The sequence below is a fragment of the Rhinolophus hipposideros genome (genome assembly GCF_964194185.1).
Source record: "Rhinolophus hipposideros genome assembly, chromosome: 9".
Lineage (NCBI taxonomy): Eukaryota > Metazoa > Chordata > Mammalia > Chiroptera > Rhinolophidae > Rhinolophus > Rhinolophus hipposideros.
In genome coordinates, this window is record NC_138055.1 from 34572931 (window position 1) to 34595714 (window position 22784).

At 36.2% G+C, this 22784-nt stretch overlaps 1 protein-coding gene across 19 annotated transcripts in view; it reads right to left on the bottom strand.

Annotated features, from left to right (window-relative positions):
- Positions 1–22503, bottom strand: part of C2CD5 (C2 calcium dependent domain containing 5) — an 82751-nt gene extending 60248 nt beyond the window's left edge. For 9 of the 19 annotated variants that reach the window (XM_081058387.1, XM_081058404.1, XM_081058399.1 and 6 more), the window contains exons 1-7: positions 22271–22498; positions 22003–22121; positions 12832–12918; positions 9897–10068; positions 7032–7127; positions 4560–4715; positions 3155–3353 (exon numbers count right to left, since the gene is read on the bottom strand). In XM_081058387.1, the coding sequence (XP_080914513.1) occupies positions 3155–3353; positions 4560–4715; positions 7032–7127; positions 9897–10068; positions 12832–12918; positions 22003–22092 (800 nt within the window). In that variant the 5' untranslated portion in view covers positions 22093–22121; positions 22271–22498. Of the gene's footprint in view, positions 1–3154; positions 3354–4559; positions 4716–7031; positions 7128–9896; positions 10069–12831; positions 12919–22002; positions 22194–22270 lie in introns of those variants that run through there. The other 10 variants (XM_081058395.1, XM_081058390.1, XM_081058386.1 and 7 more) reach the window with 4 other exon arrangements.
- Positions 22504–22784: the final 281 nt, after the last annotated feature.

Genomic DNA, 22784 nt, shown 5'->3' on the forward strand with positions numbered 1-22784 from the left:
TTATGTAAACCTAAAACAGTATTTAAACTATATTCTGAATTGAAATTTTATAAGATACCAACATACCCTGCAATAGACCACATCTATGCACATGTATAGATATATTTTTTAGATCAGATACAGGTATATATTCATATGTAACATTTAAAATTTTCACAAAGAAATTTGGCTAAAAGGACATAGTTACAATGGATAGGGAAAAAGGTTTATCATATAACTAAGAGTGCTGGACTTCAAATTAGCAATAATTTCACTCTGCAATGCCTTTGCTTATACACAATGAGGTGAAAAGAATCATAAATGATTCTGACATTGAAAAACTATCATATCCCCATTTTTTAGAATTTAAATGAAAAGCAAGCCAACAGGCCAACTTTTCCTGGCCTTTTTTTCTTTTCCATTGCCTAGGGAACATTCCCAACAATCACAATTTGTCAAGGTACCGGTATCACTAATTGGCAATAATGGTCTTTCATAGAGTCTACAGACTACTTTCAGAAAATATCACTGACTTTACAATAGAACAAATGCTTGATTTTGTTGCTAGTTTAAAAATGTGTTTAATAAAACTGATAAAAATCAAACATCTCATTAGCAACTTATTTGTATACAAACAACTCAGTGAGGTTTTATTTTTGTTTTTTCTCCATTGATGTGACTAATGAAGTTAAAGTTTAAGAATCAGTGCTGTACAGAGGAAAAATTATGGCTAAAGTCTCTTAGAAAGTACTTTTTCTCCTAAAGTAGAGAAGCAATAAAACATATTTAAATGTACTTTCCATCATCAAGATAGTTCAGCTAGGAAACACCAAACAGATTTATATTATGCATTACACTAAATATCTAAAAGGAAAAGAAAACCAATCGAGTAGAAACACACCATTAATAAAGGTAAAAATGAATCAAAAACATGAACATTGTAAAATGTTCAAATTATGACATCACATTAAAATCCAAATATGCTGGAGCATCACCATAATGTATACGTGGAGTTCTGATTCTGATCGGTTTCCTTGCATGCAAGGTTGTCTTACAATAATATTCTAGTGGTATTTCTAAAACTGAATTCATTCAGACAGGAAGATAATCCAAACTAATGTTCATCAAATTTCTGTCTAGGAATCAATAATGTTATAATACCAGAATAATTATAATCAATTGAATCATAAAACAATTTTAAGCTAGCACTCAAACTGATTCCTTATCAAAAATACAAAGAAGTTAGTTGAAATAAAGCAGCATGAATACGGAGGTGTTTTGCTTTGTCTTTAAATAACATGACTGCGGTTGTAAGATGCCTTTCAGAAAATTTTAATGAAGCAACTTAAATTCATCATGGTGTGACTACTTGACAACCTAAAGCAAATAGCTACAGCAAAATTAGAAAAGGAGAACACTTACACAATCCCAGAAGATTTACATTATTGGATCACTTCCTGAGTGTAGGCAAAATGTATTCCCCTACCACCCATTTATCATTCTAAGACACCAACAGGTAATATAGCTTTCTCTTTCCACTCAGTAATTTAGCAAAAAAAGGAGAACTTCACACATCACAACTGCAAGTCAGACCCCTTCAGGCAATGTAGATAAAGCTGGAGGGTGGTAGGAGGAGGGACCCAGGCCTTGACTTAAATTTGCTATGGAAAGAGAAAAAGAAAATCTGAATCCCTCAAAAAGTTAACCCTGCAATCTGACTTTACCTGTAGTAGCAGGCAGTTTATATCTTTTTAAAACACATTTTAAATGGAATATAAAGCAAATTCACTCTTCCAATTTATTTAAAACAGTTATTTCACTTGCAATGTATTTCCAAATAAAATTAAACAATACATGTACTCCCTCTCGTGACTAAAATTTAATCCAAATAACTAAAGGCCGGCAGAAGGGAAATAATTTAACAAAAAGTATAAGCTTAAGGTAAAGAGAAAAATCTCATTTTAAAAAAGGTTATTTTAAAAAAAGAATAAAGACTGCTTTCTATTTAACTTCTCTTGACTATTGCTGAACTAGGAAATATTTCAGGTTTTCTGACTATAGAATTCTGACTCCCTGATGACTTCGGAAAGGGGTCAGCTACACACTGCAGGCCAAATTCATCCCGCTATCTGTTTTGTAAGGAAATAAGTTCTCCTTAATTAACAGCCACACTCATTAATTTGCATATTGTTGGTGGCCACTTTCACACAACAGCAGAGTGGAGTAGTTGCTGTTAGCAAGGACTACATTTACCTGTACCTTCTTATCATTTACAGAAAGTTTGTTGACCTTTGATCTAGAAGAATCCCTAGATCAGTGGTTCTCAATGGAAGTACTATTGGCATTTAGGATGGAGTTGTATGGAGTTTGTCTCTCGCTTTGAGAGTCAGCATTTCTAGTCCCCAACAGGATTGTCCCCCTCACCCCAATCATTATGACATTTTGTTTCAGATTCTCTATTGACACCACCAGCATCACCAACTTGAATGATGACACAGAGTTCAAATCTAGCCTACAGCAGTGTTTTATTGGATCACACGTAGTTTTTAAAAAATGTATGAGCTTTAGATCAGGATCAGTAAACTCCTTTTTTTTGGTAAACAAAGATAGAAACTATATGGCCAGTGCCTGAAATATTTACAAACTAGCCTTTTACAGAAAAAGTTTGCTAACATCTGCTTTACACAGTCCCCAGTATTACCTATTTAATTATACCCAATTATTTTATTTATATAAACTGCCTGGTCTCTGTAGACATTCGAGTTTGAGACCCCTGCCCAATTCAATCTGTCCTGCTGTCCATAATGTTGCTAATAATAAGCATAACTGAATTATCAGGTGTAGGGTTTTAAGCATTCCCCAGAGAACAAGTAAAATTCTACATATTGCATATTCATTTTATACTTTAGATAATAGTGTCTAAAGATCTGGAATAAGTTTAATTTTACATTACTTAATTTGAATTTCATATTAAGACTATAAATAAAATGTGAGGAATACATAAATAGCTTTAAGTTTCAAATGGTAACAGTCATCTCTATAAAAAAAATCAAAACAGGAAAAAAATATATGTTGATCAACACTACTAAATCAAATGAGGTAAAAGATAAAAGATTAAAAGGTATAGGTAAAAGATAAAAAGAGCCATAAGAACAATTCATTGATTCATACTTACTCCTTCATTTCTTTGGATGGGGAATTACATGCAGGAAGGAATGCTGCTGGGCTACTTAATTTATCCAAGGTACACGCTGTTCCTATGGCTCGTACCACTAACCCAGATTCACCTTCCAGATCAAAACACTGTAAGTACCCAACAACTGCATTTCCTCTCATTTCAAGGACTTTCAAGCCAATCTTCCTCTGCAGTTCACCTACAAAAAAGGAAGAAAATATTCTGCTTTGAATCTCCATGTTACATAAAACTGAATATGGTAGTATAAGAGTCCAAAAAGCCATAGATTTTTTTAGAACCTGAAGGGAACCTAAAGATTATCTCATTCAGCCTCCTACTTTCAGAGAGGTAAGATACCAATAGCTACATTTTACAGATGTGGCAGGTAAGGTTCACTCATTTATGCATTCATTTCCCAAATAATTTTTGGTTGTGTACTATGTGCCTGGCATTATTCCTTTCTTCTAAGTACTGGAAATACAGAAATAAACTCGAAAGATAAAGCCCCAAATCAAGGGGAGTTTACATAATGATGAGAGAAACTGATAAAAAGCAAGTAATCAAATATAAATATTATATATAACGTATAATACCCGGCACATAGTTTAATATAATTATAATTTACACATTATATGTGACTATATATCATTTAATATAAATATGTAGAATATAATACAAATATAAAACATAAGTAAATGTATTACTTAATATATTGCATACAATGTAATACATATTAAATGAATATATTTATACTTATTTATAAATACCAATTAAATATAATTTAATATTAATGTAAGTATAAATGTATTTGTATTTTCTATTTAAAATATATAAATTTGTTATACATGAAGATAACATTTACACTTACTGTGATATGTGTATATATATATTCACATATATACGCATAAATATGAATTTTAGATGGCAAGTAAGTTCTTCAAAGAAAAATGAAAAACAATAATTGGGTAAGAGTGGCAGGGAGGGATAGAAGGAGCTACAAATTGTTAAAGAAGGACTATGAAAAGGTAACATTTGAACAAAAAGCATTAGAGAGATCACCTAAGCTCTGATTATAAATAAATGCTAGAGAGAAACTGGAACACACTTTCTTACCTCCTTGCTCAGGGCACTTTCCACTAAGTCACTTCACAAGCACAATTTCCTTGTACTACCTAGTTAAGCAGAAATTATAAGGTTCTGACTCAAATTTATTCTTGCTATAAGACGACAATGTAGGATGGGGCCAGGGGTAGGGAAGCAGTCACTTAATTTACAGTCTTCATTGCAAAATATCAGATAGCATGTTAAAAGTAAAAAAAATTGGAATAGTAAGTCAATCATTTTTATATCATAGTAAGTCATAGTAAGTCAATCATAGTAAGTCAATCTTTTCTTTTTTAGATACCTGACATTAAAGAAATGAGTCTCTGTCTGGCCTCATTTGATGCCCTTGGTGTGCGAATTCGATCAATCCATTGATATTCTGGGTCTTCATTGACCACAAGTTCTTCTACAAATCCATGAATTATTACAGCTCTATAGCACTTTGGAATAGATGTTGCTGTTAAAAGAAATTGTCTATTATGCTTCTATTTATCAAAATGTTAAATTCAATTTTTTAAAAAATGTACAACTAAGTTCTTACCTTTTGGGTATATAGTACAAGAATATCTTTTACTGTGATAATCTCAATGTAATTATAATACTTCCAATCCAATCTAACAGTCTTCTAAGTTCCATTTTATTCTTAGATATAATCATTTTCTTTCATGAGAACTCTCACCTTTTTCATGTAAGCATAATAGATATAAACTGCATTTCTGTAATTTAGAAACCAGCTATAGACTTCTTAAATAGCATTCAATACAAAATTCAAAAAAATCAAAATTAAGGTCAGCTAGCTGATTGTTATATAAATAGGTAGAAAGCAGATAATGAATACAAAGAATTTTCCTTATTCAAAGCCCTTTGAAAGAAGTTCTACATACCACATACGGCATTCTCAAAAATCAAACCATGACCTTTTGGATATAATTTACAGTTATACAGCCCTACAGTTATACAGCCCTACAGTTTCTAATAATCCATGGCCATATGGCCAACTGGTTCAGTAGTCACTGTACTTACTTAACAGACTCATTCAATATGTAGGACACCAAATGTCACTGGATTTGAGTAAGATCTTGTCAGATTCAGCAGGAGGAGAACCTGAAAACATCTATACCAAGATAGTCTCTTAAAATAGATATCCGTGCCTTGAAGCTAACTCAACTACTGAGGAGTTTTCAACTCTATTCATCTAACCTGGCTATGAATTGCCCAGATCTGCCCAATTCCAATCCATACTGCATGGCATTCACCGGGCTCCATACCCAGAGAAGCCTATATAATTTTGGAAAACACTGCAATGTTTGGCTATAGTGCTCTGCTCCTATCTTGCAGTGTCTTGTAGGAGTAAAATACCACTGGATTTTGCTTTTTTGTTTTCTTTTTGCCAGTTATACAAAGTTTAATATAGTCATATCTTTTACACATTTCACAAATGTAACTTGTTCTAACTTACGAAACAAAAATAGGCAATAAAATATTAATCTCTGTGAAAGCAGTTAAGACAAATATGTGAAAATTATTTTTGAGCTTGTTTTTCACAGATGTTGACCTCTGGTACAAGGTTAAAACCTGCATTAGATGAGTGGCTGCAAGCTTCTCCGTAAGTTGGTGTCCAATAATTATGTTTTTTAAGGCCATGGAAGAACTTTGGCAAGACACACACGTCCATTCACCACAAATGGCTCCACATCTGTATTGTCTGGTTTTAGACAGCCCATTTGAATGGTCTGAGAGTGTGAGATTTGTATTCAGTGACTGAGAAAGTCCAAGTCCTTCTCCCCTGAAGTTGTTGCTGACCACTGACAACCTGCTGACATCAAGGCAGCACAGGCTACTCTTCAGATACAGTGTATCACCTGTTTTATACCAGTTTTGTATAACATGCTTATACATATACAGTTCAACAAGGCAGTGACTTTCTTTCTACATGTCGCCTAGATGAACTGTGGATTCTTCCTATTGACCATAGAGTATAGGTCGGTTTAGGTGTATTCCCTTAATGGTTCGGTTTTGAGTTAGGACTCCAGCAAGTGCTATCACACTGTGCCTTTCCAGATGAAAGTCACCCAGATCTAATTTCTCTAAGAGGAATTATTTTGTAGCATTGCAGAAAAACACATTCTACCTTTATTTTCAATCTTGCTTCCAGTCATTCTTAGGTATCTCAGTTTTATTCTTATGTAGTGCTTTAACAATCAATTCTCTACCTTCATGCCTAATATCATGAAATGTAAGGTTTAAGTAAATGAGATTCAATTGTTTCATTAATATATGGTTTCTTCTTTAAAATTCTGGAAAGAATCCAAAAATCTTCACCTGTAAATTGTTCCTGCTGGCTGTTACTCTTTCTAGTGGCTGTCACCAGCAACGTTTAATGTTATTTCTTCCAATTATGCTCGTAGGCCAGGGTGATTAGAGCAGTGGCTAGAAAAAGAGCTGGAGTTGGGGCAGCTGTGGGGCAAGGCCAAGTACACCCTGCCCGTGGGCCACAGTGACACTGTCATGATGACTGCATGCACATGTGCCTCAATGAATTTTTCTAACAAAAATTTCTATGAACTTGTAAAAACTTAGGTGTCATTTACTTAAAATTAATTAGTCCCCAGAGCTAGAGCAATTGTTTCTGAAAACTTAACAATTTTCTCTTTGGCTTTAAAACCAAAATATAACAGGTTTTCCATTAGCCCTTTAAAATATTAATTTGATTTCCCATATTTATCAATTATTACATTTATTGTTAAATGAGTAATAAAATGCATTTACTTACTGCAAAAGAATTTGACTCCACATGATGACTGCCTAAATCGATTTAAATCATTGAAGAGATCTACTTTGACAACTACATTGATTTCCCCACGGATACCTATAATTTCAAAAGGAAAATCAAGTTTCTACATTAAGAAAATAAGTATAATTAAACAAGAAAATAAATGCCAATTAATGATTTTTAAATAATGTATCAATCATACTAGCAATGCTAACTTTGTTTCCTAATTGTTTTCATTCTAACTAGTTTATTACATGTTCTGAAAAACATGTATGTATTAAAGAATGAATGATTTTCATTTTTACCACAAGCCTCCACTTATCTGAACCAATTTGACTGGAAAGGAGTCCCATTTAAATTGATGATGACGACGATAACATTTGCTAAGCATTGATAATGTGCTAAATGCTTTACAGATAAGTATCTCATAATGCTCACACCTACCCAGTAAGGTAATTTCTGTAGTAGTATTATTATCCTCATTTTTTTCGGAGAAAGAAACCAATTTAATAAAAGTTAAATAATTTGGGCCGGCCCTGTGGGGCAGGCGGTTAGAGCTCCATGCTCCTAACTCCAAAGGCTGCCGGTTCGATTCCCACATGGGCCAGTGGGCTCTCAACCACAAGGTTGCTAGTTCAATTCTTCGAGTCCCGCAAGGGATGGTGGGCAGCGCCCCCTGCAACTAAGATTGAACACAGCACCTTGAGCTCAGCCCTAATGGCTCAGTTAGTTGGAGCCTGTCCTCTCAACCACAAGGTTGCCAGTTTGACTCCCGCAAGGGATGGTGGGCTGCACCCCCTGCAGCTAGTAACAGCAACTAGACCTGGAGCTGAGCTGCGCCCTGCACAACTAAGACTGAAAGGACAACAACTTGAAGCTGAACGGCACCCTCCACAACTAAGATTGAAAGAACAACAACTTCACTTGGAAAAAAAGTCCTGGAAGTACACACTGTTCCCCAATAAAGTCCTGTTCCCCTTCCCCAATAAAATCTTTAAAAAAAAAAAGTTAGTAATTTGCATGGTGTCAATAGCTAGTAAGTAGTGAATCCAGGATTATAAATCAGATTATTATTATCCCAGACTAAACGCTCTTAGTAACTAATGCAATAATCTGATTTAACACAAAAGTTTTATTCTTTTCAATGAATATACAGTAATAAGCTAAGAAATTCCAAGAAAAAGGGTTTTTCAGAAGATACTTTAACAAAACAAAGTATGACCAGCCCTTTTCTAAACATTTACTAAGTAGTTTAATTATCCTGACTTCCTGACAAATTCATACTTATGGAATAATTCTGAGAAGAGTTGCACATTCACCAATTGAAATAATAAGAGATTATTTTCCTTACAAAGGGCCCATATAACATACTAAACCAACTATAAACAATACTTAATATGTTTGGAAAATGCATTCACTCATAGAGCTATTGCCTTTAATCTAAGCCCAGAATAATTCTCCAATGACTTTTTTTTATTGATAATAAAACATTTAACTGGATTTTATTGCCTGAGTACAAAGATAATACAGATACGTTGTAGAAACTATGGAATAAAGCCAAAGATTACAAAGAGGAAAAGTAGATTTCTAGTGCAGAAATAAAACTACCCAAGGATAAACATTTTTATCACATATTCTGCCAATTTATCAATGATAACACATATATGCAATGCTTTTGCTTCTAACAAATTTGGGATCATCATATAATAATATTTTACAATCTGAATTTTGTTACTCATATCATTTCCTTATGCCATTGTATTCTGAAAACATGCTTTTTGCTCTGGCTGTGTAACTTACGGTGTATATGTGCTCTAAATTATTTAAGTAATTGCTGTTTTCCAATTTATTTTTACCAATTTAAACATTAGTAAATAATAACAATATAAATGACATGTATATTTATATTATAAAATAAATAAACACATAAGTACTGTTAAGTATAATAAATATACATTAATCTCAGAAAATATCTTATTTTCTTATAATAAATGATTATCAATGGAATTGCCAGGTAAAAAATGTAAAACAGGCAGAAAGATACAATACTATAGATAGAAGCATCTGCCAGTTCCTTAGAAGTCCATTTACCATTCTAAAGAGAGAGCACATTTTCAGGCTAGCAGTTCTCAAACTTTTTAATCATAGGACTCTTTTTAATCTTAAAAATTACTGAGTTTTTATTTATGTGGCTCATATTTATCAATATTTACCATATTATAAATTAAAATTGAGAATTAAAAAATGTACTCATTACTCCATTTACAGTAATAATAAGTCTATATTAATATAAACAATACTTTTTATACAAATAACTATTTTGAAAACCAAAAAAATTAATTAATGACCAGAGTAGCACTATATTACATTTTTACAAATCTCTATAATGTCTAGCTTAATGGAATACAGTTGAAAATATGTTTTAGGAACAGAGTACAAATATGAGATGATTTTTTAAATAATGCATTTACTTACTATACTGTACAAATTTAGCTCAGGAAATTATATTTCAAATTGTGTTCAGAGAACAATTCTACCCATAATACTTTACTACTACGTCTAAAAAGAAGACATCTATATATTTTAAAACCACCAAGTGTAGCACTAAAATCTTTAAAGACAAATTTTAAAAGACTGATTTATTTTCTTAAAATATACTCCTGGGCGGCCAGTTAGCTCAGTTGGTTAGAGTGCGGTGCTCTTTAACAACAAGGTTGTTGGTTCGATCCCTACATGGGACACTGTGAGCTGCACCCTCCACAACTAGATTGAAACAACTATTTGACTTAGAGCTGATGGGTCCTGGAAAAACACACTTAAAATAAATGAAGGTTAAAAAAAAATTTTTTTAAATATACTCCTCACCGTGTATGGTATCATAAATTGGAAACCATCCTGAGATGACTGTTGCAGCTTCACTATAGAGTAAAGGATCGATATCGATATACACTTTACCAATGGCATCGTTTGCACTGTAAGTGTCATGGTCAAGAACGGTGATCTGTAGAGGTTCGTCTTGTAAATCTTCATCGTCCACCTAAAAGTGTAATGTAAAATTAAATCTTATAATTTAAAAATCGGCATTACCATGAATGTATGCATACTGGAAATGTAAAAGAATACATATTTCTGAAAAAGAAATCTGATTAACACACAAACAAAAAGTTGTAACTCCTATTTCTACAGAAAATGCCAAATTTCTAGGACAAAAAAGTAGTTTACCTCCAAGCACAAAGTTAGGATGATTAACACACAAAAGGGTTTTAATTCCTTTTCCACATGTTATCCTGTGTCTTACTACTCTACCTATGATATCCAGCAAAAATGCTTTAGGAATGTCATAATAGACTCCCTATATTAGCTACAGAGAGTAAGGATGCTAATGAACACAATGACACAATTTCTAAGGACAACTGCAGAAAATAAAACTGTAAGCAAAACTAACATTATTTGTAAGAAAACACAATTTAAGTTCGTTACTTAAATTCTCTTCTTTTTTTACTTACTTACTATCAAGTACTTATGATGTGCCTAGCACTGTGCCAGAGAGGGAGTACCATGGGGAATGCAATGGACTGAATGTTTGTGTCCCCTCAATATTCAATGCTGATGCCCTAATCCCTAATACGATGGTATTTGGAGATGGGGACTTTGGGAGGTAATTAGGTTATAAGGGTGGAGCCTTTATCAATGGGATTAGTATGTTCATAAGCAGAAAGGAGAGATGATCTCTCTCCCCACCATGTAAGGACACAACAAGAAAATGGCCATGGGCAAACCAGAAAGAGGGCCCTCACCATAATCAATCATTATAGTACCCTGATCTCAGACTTCCCCACATCCAGAACTATGAGAAATAAAATACTATTGTTTAAGATACCCATCTGTGGTCTTCTGTTATACCAGTCCAAACTAAGACCATGAACAAGGCAAAAAAAACCAGATTTCTCCCTCGAGGAAGACACATTGACTATGCTGGCTGCCATCCTCTGGATACCATGTCATCCTATAATTTGCCAGTACTCCTCATCAAATATAGTGGCTAGATGGAACAAAACAGTAGAGACAGTAAGAAGACTAGGATAGAATACAAAAGGATTATTGTAACTAAAACACTATACTTTTTAAATGCAGTCTATGAATGTTTGCTGTTACAGTAGATACAGCATACAATTCATTAAGATTGAGTTATGGTTAAAATCTCTACATCTTCATTACATATGCTTTGGTCAAGTTATAGCTCTCCAATCCTCACGTTTTCATTAAATTTTTAAACTTAATTATGAACATTATTATGCCTTTCCCCATCCCGTTTAATTTCTTTTTTATTTTAGGCTAATAATCCAGCCTCTCTGAGATTATTTTAAGAGTTAAAGTACATGAAGGAGTTACTATTGATATCATTAATGTGATGTGACTGGATGATTTGTTTTAAACAAGGGGCCTTTCTCAGACAAATACCACATGATCTCACTTACATGTAGAATCTAAAGAACAAAATAAATGAGCAAACAAAACAGAAATAGACTCAGAGATAGAGAAAAAACTGATGGTTGCTAGGTGGGAGAGCGTGGGGATGGGAGAGAAGGTGAAGAGATTAGAAAGTACAAATTGTTCCTCACAAAATAGCCACGGGCATATGAAATACAGTATGGGGAATGTAATCAATAATTTTGTAAAGATTATGTAGGGTGACAGATGGGCACTGGACTTATCAGCGGGTTCACTTCATAGACTGTGTAGATGCCTGACCACTGCATTATATACCTGAAGCTGAAGTAGAATAATATTGAATATCAACTATAATTAAATATATATGTATATAGAGTCATGGGATGTAATATATAGGGAATACAGTCAATGGTATTGTAACAGTTATACATCTACTTTTGTGCATATTTAAAAATTTCAATAATGAAATGTTCAAATAAAATGATCATTTTGAATTCTAATCCATTCTGAATCATCTGTCATCAATGGCATTCTACCACTTCTACATACTCTACACATTCAATAAAAAGAAGTCATAAACTAAGCCATTAACCATCCTTCTAAAGACGTCCCTCCAATTTCTAACTAACCATTGATAACTTTTTTTGTGTACATTTATTTAACCACCCACACATTCACCTATGAGTACTATCAACTTATCTTATGAAACACAAAGTATCCCTTCCCTGACATTTTAGGGCTCCATACTTAGAGACTAGAAATAGTTCATGACATATAGATAGCTAATAAATAATATGAATAGAGGAGTTCAGCAATTAATTTTAATTAAGACTTTCTCAGAAATGTTCTAAGTTTTTAAAAAGTGTAACTGCATAGCAAGATGCCCAGCTAAAAGACTATACTTCCTAGCGTCCTTTGCAGCTAACAATATATAAGTCAATAAATGGAGGTAGATAGGGTGGGTACAATATTATGATTTATAAGATATTTGGTCTTCATCCTGGTTCATATCTCCCAAAACCCTTGGAATTTCCTAAGTGTTAAGAGTGATAAAAAGTATGATAAAAAAATTTTTAATCTATACATTGTTCTTAAGTGATTTCTGCTATATGCTAAAATTCAGAGAAAATTAATATATATAATAATATAATTATTTTTTAATCTGGGTTCTCCTATTCATATATTTTCTTAACTGTTAATATTTTTTTAAAAACTCAATATTCCTAGGAAATATATTCATGGTATAGGAAAACTACTATACCTGAAATAAAAGGTACTCCTATCATTCTTGGGGAAAGGGGTCACCTCAAAAAAACACACTAAAAAATGCTGACATTTAAAAACTTACCTCAAATTTAAACCATTCTGAGTTCCACTGAGGGTTGAGAGATTTGAGATATACATCTGTTTTAAAGGTGGTATTACCGAATTTTACCTAAAAACAAACAAACAATTCAAATATAAGTATCAAAAATGCGAATAAAAACAAAATTTAGTATCATCCAAGCAATGGGAGGATTAACCCTGGAGGGGAAAAAAGACAACTTATCCCCTGAGACAAAAGGGAAGAAAGTATGGATGGGTCCCGGTAAATTTACTTAACTACATCTAGAACATGGGATTACCCACTGTACTGCTCGACTAGCTCTACAGGAAATTAGAAACATAGACCATTATGTAAGTATGGAGGAAGGAATCAGAATAGCCTTCACTAAACAGGAGCTCAGACAAAAGAGAGAGTTCTACAGGCAGAGGACGAGCAAAAATAAAATCAGAAGATAAAAGGCCAGCTTTACTACAGCTCATTATTATAAGAACTCAGCAAAACACACTTGTATTTTCTACCTTCCCCATATTCATTTTTTTAATTCTTTATCTGTACACACACAGTGATCAGCAATAAACTATGGTCAGTAAGGATTTTATGTTCCTATCTTCAGGGACAATGAAAGGGGTTGGATGGAGAGACTCTTACTTCATAGCCAGTCTGGGCAAACACTAAATCACAAACATCTAAAAATAAGTAAATAATGTGCCGGCCGGTGGCTCAGGCGGTTAGGGCTCCATGCTCCTAACTCCAAAGGCTGCGGGTTCGATTCCCACATGGGCCACTGGGCTCTCAACCACAAGGTCGTCAGTTCAATTCCTCGAGTCCCATAAGGGATGGTGGGCTCCACCCCCTGCAACTAAGATTGAACATGGCACCTTGAGCTGAGCTGCCACCTTGAGCTAAGCTGCCTCCTGGATGGCTCAGTTGGTTAGAGTGTGTCCTCTCAACCACAAGGTTGCCGGTTCGACTCCCGCAAGTGATGGTGAGCTGTGCCCCCTGCAACTAGTAATGGCAACTGGACCTGGAGCTGAGCTGCGCCCTCCACAACTAAGACTGAAAGGACAACAACTTGACTTGTACACACTGTTCCCCAATAAAGTCCTGTTCCACTTCCCCAATAAAATCTTTAATAAACAAACAAATAAATAAATAAATAAATAAATAAAAATAAGTAAATAAGAAGGAAATGAAGAAGGCGGAAAGTGGGCTAAATCCCTAGGAGTTGTTTCCGACCAAGAATGGAGATCGTGAAACCTCAGAATGAACTTGAGAAGTTGGTCAGGAAGTTTAAGAGCAAAACAGCTAGTAGGCAACTACTTCCTAGATTGCATCACCTTCCCTAAATTTGATCTCTTCAAGGTCCTCCCTAATCCTAACAGTTATCAACATTAAGCATCTTTCCTAACCTCAAAATTCACTAAAGGTTATCCCCTTTAGCACAATACCCAGCAGAGTTTTGCACACTGTAGATACTTAGGAAGTGCTGGTTCATCAGATCATCTATGAAATCTCCTTTCCTTTTTGACCTACAATCCTACTTTTGGTATTATAATACTTATAGATATTAATGTTTAATCAGTCCAGGAAATTTTCTAAAAGCAAAATATCCAAAACTATAAGTATTTTTATCTTCTGTATATATTTCTAGTTATTTTATCATTCAATTTGAATTATTAGAAATGATACCAACCATATGGTACCTAGGCAGTTTGGTTAGAGGTAAAAAAGGTTTAAATAATTACATAAAAATAATAACTTCTTGCATGATAAGGAACATGGTAAAATCAAAGATAAATAAAAAACAGAAAAAGTCTTTGCCAAATATGTCACAGTGATAATTTACTAAATTTTTAACAAGTTCCTACAAAGTAATAAGAAAAAGATCAACAAACCAACAGAAAAATGGGCAAATGACATGAACAGCCAATTCAAAGAAATGGAAAAACAGATGTCTTTTAAATGCGTCAAGAGATGATCAACCTCATTAACACTAACAGAAATGCAAACTAAACCGACATTTTTACTTATCAGGTCCACAAAGATCAAAAAGTTTAAAAACAATGTTAGTGAGGCACTCACACTCCCTTGATGTGACAGTAAATTAGAACAATCTCTATAGAGTACAATTTGGCAACATGCATCAAAATTTTAAATGTTTATACTCTTTAAGGTCACACAGAGGTAAGCAATGTATGAAAGAAACATTACAGTAGTGAAAGATTGGAAACAACCTAGATGACCAACAGTTTGGAACTGGTTAAAATTAATTTGGTAAAGTCACCCAAATTAACTAACTAGAAGAATGAAGCAATTAGAGCCATGGTATGGAACAATATCCAAGAGAAACCTTTATACTACACAACAGTGAGTATGGCACAATTTGCATAAATATGACAAACTGTTTGTTACACGGCACATAATATATGCCTATCCATGCACAGATTATTTCTAGGACATACAGGAAATGTTAATGGTGGCCACTACAAAGAATAGATTGGTTAAAGGAAAAGCAATAAGAGGTTGACTCATTCTGCACCTTTTGAATTTTGAACCTGCACATATTACCTATTTTTTAAATGCATTATTTTAAAATTCAAAAACACCAAAAATTAAAATAAAATCCAAATAGCAAAAGCTTTATTTTCATTCAAATTATACAGCCACGTCTGAGAATTATCCTAAAGAAGCGCTTTCACAGGAGGCCTCCACCCCCAAAATACACAAAAACCTGAATAGTGAGTCAACAGGAAAGTGACTGAATAAATCCCTAAAGAATCCTGCTAAACAATGGAATCAACTATATGTACTGTGAGGGGAAAATGTCAAGGACATACGAGTACCTGAAAAAAACCAAGTAAAAGAATATATACCTGACAGCAATTATCTCTGAAGAAAGGACTGACAGTGTGTAAGCAAACCAGTACAGTATAGTAAATATGAAGGGGCTTTCGAGTTTTACTTCTGAGTATTCAAATCTTTTGAAATGGGACCTATTCATGTATTACTAGCATAATTTAAATTTTAAATCATAAATGTTAAAGAAATGAAACTCAATGGAGGAAAAGAAACCGAGGTAGAGGTTACTGCTCAGCTACTAATTAACTTTCATTACACTTAAATATTCAAAATATCAAAGAAATACTTAATGTTTAATTTACCTAAAAACAACTTTACTTGAAGTAAAATGTTAGGATTTATAAAACCATTCAAAACCACTCAAAAATCAAATGTACTTAAGGGTTTGGGCTCAATTGCCAAAAATAGTATATTTTTAAATTATGATTTAAAACCCCTTTCAGTTTTGTCCCACTATACTACAGTGCTAGATTCCACCTTTTTTTGCTTTTATTTTTTTTGGTCAACTACCCATTCTAGATATAATAAAAATCTGATAGTCCACACACTGCATTAAACAAAAAACAGGAGTTAAGATAAAAAGGCTAGAGTGTATATTTTGCCAACATTGTGATGATTCCTGTTCTACTAAAGAAGAATCACAGTTCATTCAGTTTTGTTTAATTCAAAGATTTTATTACTCAGCAGTTAAGTGAATGTCTTACCACTTTATTAAGGAACATCTGGGATTTTAATGAGATTCCTAGTGAAGTAAAAGCATTCTCTTTCCCCACTCATTAGTTAAATTACCTTGAGAAAGTTACTTAATCTGTTAGTTAAGGCTGCTTCCTCCTCTGAAAAGGGGGGTTACTGTGAACATTACATGAGATAATGCATGCAGAGACCTAACAAAATGTTGATACACAAAAAAACACCATTTAATACTAATTCCTTTTCTCCTCTCTGCTCCCTCAAAGGCTCCTGGATAAACACAAAATGATAACCTCGTTTAGCAGAACAGTTTGTAACATGCACAGTAATGCTGGAACAGATTTCCATTACTACTTCCCTTGTACAGAATCCCATCCCATTCATCCTTGAGATTCCTGCAAAAATAATCTTCCTTAAATACTACTTGGTCTTCACTGGCTTCCTAAACTCCTCACATCATATACTGTAGAAATTCCCTCCACCAATGTAGTCAAGGCCAGTATTTGGTTAATCAAATAATTTGGTTAAACAAGAGAATTATTAAAAATGATACAAATGATAAACATGAAGATAAAACATATAAATATTCATTTCTCTATCTTTTAATGTAAGAGTACGGACTCTTCTTTGAGTAAGGGTCCATTCTTCAGAGTTCTACTTCATCTTTGTTTGCATAAACCAACACCTATAATGTATCATCTTTGATTGACAGTTTGGTTTTCCTTAAAACATGGTGGTAGAACTTAAAATTGCTTGTAAAAACCACAAACATAGAATCCTAGATTTTTTTTACAATCTTTATCTAGTTCAAGAGTACTTTTTAGTGACTATATCCCTAAGTCTTTACATAGCATTATCAACCTCATTTTCACTTATTTCACCGATTTATGAGATTTAAATAAATTACAATAACAAGTAGAGTTGGTATAAACAACTGCCTTTCTGGTAAAGTATATCAGCCAACTGATGGGAGAAGCAGGCACACAGGTACACTGGAGAATAATCTAGACGGGGTATTGAAGAATGTGCTTATAGCAGGAATGCAGAACACTGTAATGAGTCTGGTAGCAGAAGTTAAGTGAACTACTATACAGACTTCTCCCCTAGCTTTCATCTGTATCCCTGACTACCAAGTCAAGGTAATTTCCCCTTTCTATTCAACAAGAGTAGAAATAACATGTGCTTTATCCTGTCTTTTGCTTTTACTAAGTTTGTCCTATTCATCAGAAAAATTTCCCTTTTTCCTCTCACCTTGTGGAAATTTTACCATCCTTCAAGCCCAGCACAAAGATTTCTTACCACCAGCCCAGACCTCATTATGTCCCTCTCCTGTGAGCTTATGTAGTACTTAGAGTCTACGTCATACAATTTATCCCTTTGTTATACTCTAATCCTTCATTATTCGCTCCTTCCTGCATTAATCCTTCCCTTTCTGCTGGATTATTCCTATTAGCACACAAACGTGTTCTATCTTCTAATTTATTTTTAAGCATTAAAAGCTACGTTGTCCCCAAAATACCACACTATTTCTCCTCTCCCCTTCATACCGTATTTCTTGAAACAGCTGCCTATTCCTACCACTCCTACTCACCTCCCGTGTACTTTAACCCTCTTTACCTCACTCGAGTATGGGCTTCCACTCTCGTCAGGATTATTAACAACCTCCATGTTGCCCAAGCCAGTGATTTCTTTGTCTGGTTACTTGACCTCCCAGTGCCATTTGACAATTGAGGGCTTCCGCTTTCTAGAAACTTCCTCTCTTGCCTTCTAAGACATTACTTTCCGGTTTTGCTGCCTACCCACTGGCTGACAATCTCAGTTTCCTTCCCCTAGTCCTCCACATCTAATAAAATTCTTAACGCCAAGTTTTTCGAGGATCCATCCCTCTTCTCTCTCCCCATAAGGGGCCTAAAAAAGGGATAGAACCAACTTCTAAGGGAAATTTAGAAATTTCTAGGGGTGTTTTGGGACAAGTAGTAGTAGTATTTAGTGAGGAAGATGAAAAATGCTAGTGTCCTGCAATGCAAGAAATATTCCTCAACAGTGAAGACTTGTCTTATTCCATGACTTTCAATTGTCCCACCAGATAACATGGGTGAAAAACCTAAATAGAACCTAACTCAGTTTTACAGATAAAAGTATTGTGATAGGATTTTAATACACATTATTGTCAAGAAATACAACCATCATGTACATTAAGGGACAACTCTCCTTTTGCCTACAAGTTGACTATTTTGGAAAATCAGATAGCCAATGGCAGTAAAGGCCTATCTAAGATGCCAAAACTACACAACTGTCTCACTGTGTGAGGAGCACAATCATAGTCATGTGACTTTACACATAGGTGAGGCACTCCCTTATCCTGCATTGTTGCTTTATTTTCTCCAGATGGGTCATTTCTCACTCTTTTCTCACTTAATCTTTTGCTTACCTTCTTTATGAACTCCCTATTCCTACTAAAACATAAGTTCCATGACTAAAAAAAAATTTCTGTTATTCATTGCTATATCCCCAGCACACTAGACTATATCCAGTATAATATCTGATATGTACAAAAGCTCAATAAATATGCATGCACTCAATCTGATTATTCATGGCTTCTACTATGGTCATAAACAAGTACTTCCATACTGAAATACATACTAAAAAATAATACTTTTATTTCTCTGTCATATTACAGTTGGAGCATTTTCGATTTTTTAAATTGTGAGCATAGATAGGTTATACTAGCTATCAATATCATGCCAAGATAGTAAAGAGTGGATTTCAAAATAGCTGCTATATAATGAGATACTGGGTCTCAGGGAGATGAGAAGCACTGGCCTGTGTGAGCACATTTTTAACTCATATTTCTCTTTTGAACACCATACTCACAAATCCAACTTTCTCCTTGACAACTCCAATTGAAGGTCCAAAGACCCCTCAAATATAACATGCCCAGATGGAAAGTGATTCTCTACCCACTCAACCAATCTCTATCAACCCCATGGAGTTTCAGAAAATTACCCCAATAACTTCAGAAAGCTAGGAGTCATCTTTTAGTCTCCCTTTCCCTGGTCCCCTACCAACAAATCTTCCAGAGTTTATCTTCAAAGTATGTCTGGAATCCATCCACTTCTCTCCATTACCAAAATCAGCACCCTGGCCCTCACCCCCTTTTATGAACTATCACAGAATCTCTTAACTAGTTGCATGCGTCAGCTCTTCCCCTCTTCAGTCCACTCTCCAGATAGCAACAAAACTGCTCACCTTAACAACTGAACTCAGAATAAAATCCAATCTCCTAATCATGGCCTCTAAGATCCTGCAAAATTGGCTCCTTGACTAACTCTCCAACTGTTATCTTACACACCCTTCTCTTTACTCATAACATGCCAGCCACACACATCTTCCTTCACTTCCTAAAACAAAGCACGTCTCCTCAGGATCTTCCCTCTGCTGAGACTCTTCTCCTCCAGCCTCTCTTGCTCCCAACTCCCCTCCACACACATCTACACCCCCCTGAGCAGCTACCTCCATCTCATCCAGCAGGTCTTTGCCTAACTGACTCTTCCTCAGGGGCCTCCCCTGATTGCTCAACTAAAATATATAGATGTTCCCTATTATTTTCTTCCTATTGTTTTCTTTCGTGGCACTCTTCACAACTTGTAATTATATAATTAATCATTCCTTTAACTTTTTAATGTCTGTCTCTCCCACCAAAATATAAGGTCCTTAAAAACAAGAACCAAGTCTCCACCATATGTGCATCAGCTAGACCAGTGACTAGCATAGGCCTGGCAAATAAGGGACATTCAATAACTATTTGTTGAAAGAAGGAATGAGTCACCCTTAAATCCAACCCCTCCCTCACCAGCAAAACCATCTGTTACCAAGGCCTGACAATTTTACTTAAGAAATGTCCTTCAAATCTTTCTCCTTTAACCCGTTCCCATTACCACTGCACATAGTGCTGGATAATTTTACCACCTTCTTAATTGATCTCCTGGCCTCATCTCTCATCTGTCAAGTCCATCAATAACATCATCATTCAAGTGACCTTAGAAAGAAGCAACCTAACACAAACATGACCTTATTTCATTTCTGCTTAAAAAGAAAGCTTCCCTGGCTAACCCCCTGCTTATAGAATAAAGAAAATTTTCTTTAGTATAGAAAATGAGGTTTGGTTCCAGTCTACCTTTCCAACCTTATTCCCCATGATCTCCACTACCCACATACCCCTTTTACTCCAGATACATCCCAAACTTCCTAAATATACCATACATTCCATCCTATTCCTTTAATGTTCCCTCTTCCTGGTAAAATCCTGGGTGTCCCTCAAGGCCCAGCTCAAATGTCACCGTCCAGCTCAAAGTTTAGGAAACTTCCCTAAACTTTCAGAGACAGAATTAAATTTCCACATTCTACAACACTCATCATCTTGCCCCGGAGAGGCAATATTAGCACAGTGATTAAGATAAGCAACAAGGCTATGGGGATTTCCACGGTGAAGCAAGCTTAGGCAAATTATTACTGTTCCTAGGCCTCAGTTACCTCAACTGTAATATGGGATAATAATACAAGAGCAGGACTGTTTTGAGGACCAAGAATTGAAAAGTACCTAGCACAGACCTGACAATAGTAAGACTCAACATGTTATTAACCTAAACGGTGTGGAGTCAGTCTGTGAGCTACCAGAAAACTGTATTTTGATAATCGGTACATCCCCACTACCTAACATCTGGACCAAGAACACACTCAGTAACTGTTTCTTAAATGAAAAGTTTGGGGGCAAAACTGCCATTACTAGATTAGAGAACCTTTATAGAACATCAAGAATATTTTGTATTGAAATCAAATCAGGCTGCATATTATTCATGTATCTATCAACTCTATGCATTAATAGCCCGTATGATCATGGTTCTAATGCTCTGGCTCATCATGTCAATTTTTATTACAATTTTTATTTGGTTTCTTTCATACTCTGGGTTGTTACTTGCAGGGCCCTAGGGCCCTGTGCTAATTTGCATAAGTTTAAAACTAATCATTAGATTTAAAAAGCCATTTTGCAATTTTAATCCATGGCATTTAATTGGCTTCCTACCCCAGGGCACTGAATTACCCAGAAATAGCTCACCAGCCTACCAGTCCATACAAGAGCAGAAAGTGATACAGTTGTGTTTTAGAACTTACACTAATGATTCAGAAAATAACTAAAGAGTGGATCTCCTAGCCTTGTAGGTCTCCAAGTGCTCACAACACACTGTATCTACATTTTTAAACATCATCTCCATCACTCTCGAGTGAAGAGCCACCCCTCCCCAAAAGAAGGGTGCGTGTATTTGTGCGTGTGTGTATTTAGATGGCCGCGCGGCCACGCCTTGATCTCCTGACTGGCAGGTGGCCTATTATGAGTCCTGACATCAGTCACCCCAACCTGCAGCGCAGCAACAGCGCAGTGTGCGGCGGGCGCCTGCCAGCCGCGCACCCGTCACATGGGCTGAAGTCTCGGCGGTCAGCCTTCTGACTACTGCCCTCGCGGGACGCCTGGACAAGAAAGGCACTCAGGACTGTCGGAAGGGGAACGGGCTGGGGCCGAGATGGGCAGGATCCTTCATAGGGCTTGGCGCTCCCTGTCTTTGAGAAACAGGACCTTGCACCAACCTCCACGAAGGCATCAGTCAGGTCACTAGCTCGGTCCATCACTGGCAAATGGCGCCCGGCAACGATTTTCACCTTCAGCTTCCCAGGCATCGTCTCGGCTTCGGCCTCTTCTTGGGCTCCTGCAGAAACAAACAAACGAGTCTGCGCCGAGCGCCAAGTCGGGCGGGGGAGGAGTGAGAGCGCGCGGGGAGCTGTGCGCGCCCGCGGGAGCGGGAGCGCGCCGGGTAACTGACAGCGGAGGGCGCGCCGCGCCGCCGGGGGCACTCACGCTAGGAAGAGAAAGGGGGCCGTCCCGCGCGGGAACCGAGGCCTCATTCCGAAGAGGCAGCCGGAGTGGCCCCGTTGGACTGTTCTGCCCCGGTCCTATCGTGCTGGCAAGACAAGCAAAAGCCAGTCAACATCCCGCTGAGCCTCTGCAGCCGCTACAAGTGTTTCTCCTCCCCCCAAAAAATGGCGACTCTCGGGGTGTGGACGAGGCATCGATCATTCGGCGCTCGGCGCACTTCGCAGGGCAGAAATTAACTACGCGGAGTAAAGTAGGAGGGGGCGGGACTAGCTGGAGGGCAGGGAAATGGGGCGAGCCCTGCATCATCCACCGGGTCCGGGCTCTAAGGTTCGTGCGGCGCTGCTTCCCCGGCGGAGAGCTGGCTGCAACCTCCAGGAGCACAGCGTGGGTGACTTCTCCGCGGGCCGTGGGCGTGGTGTTTCCGCAGGGCTGTGACAGAAGTAGCAGCAGCGGAGGCTGCTAGAGGAGCGATTTCAATCAGCCTTTAACGACCAGT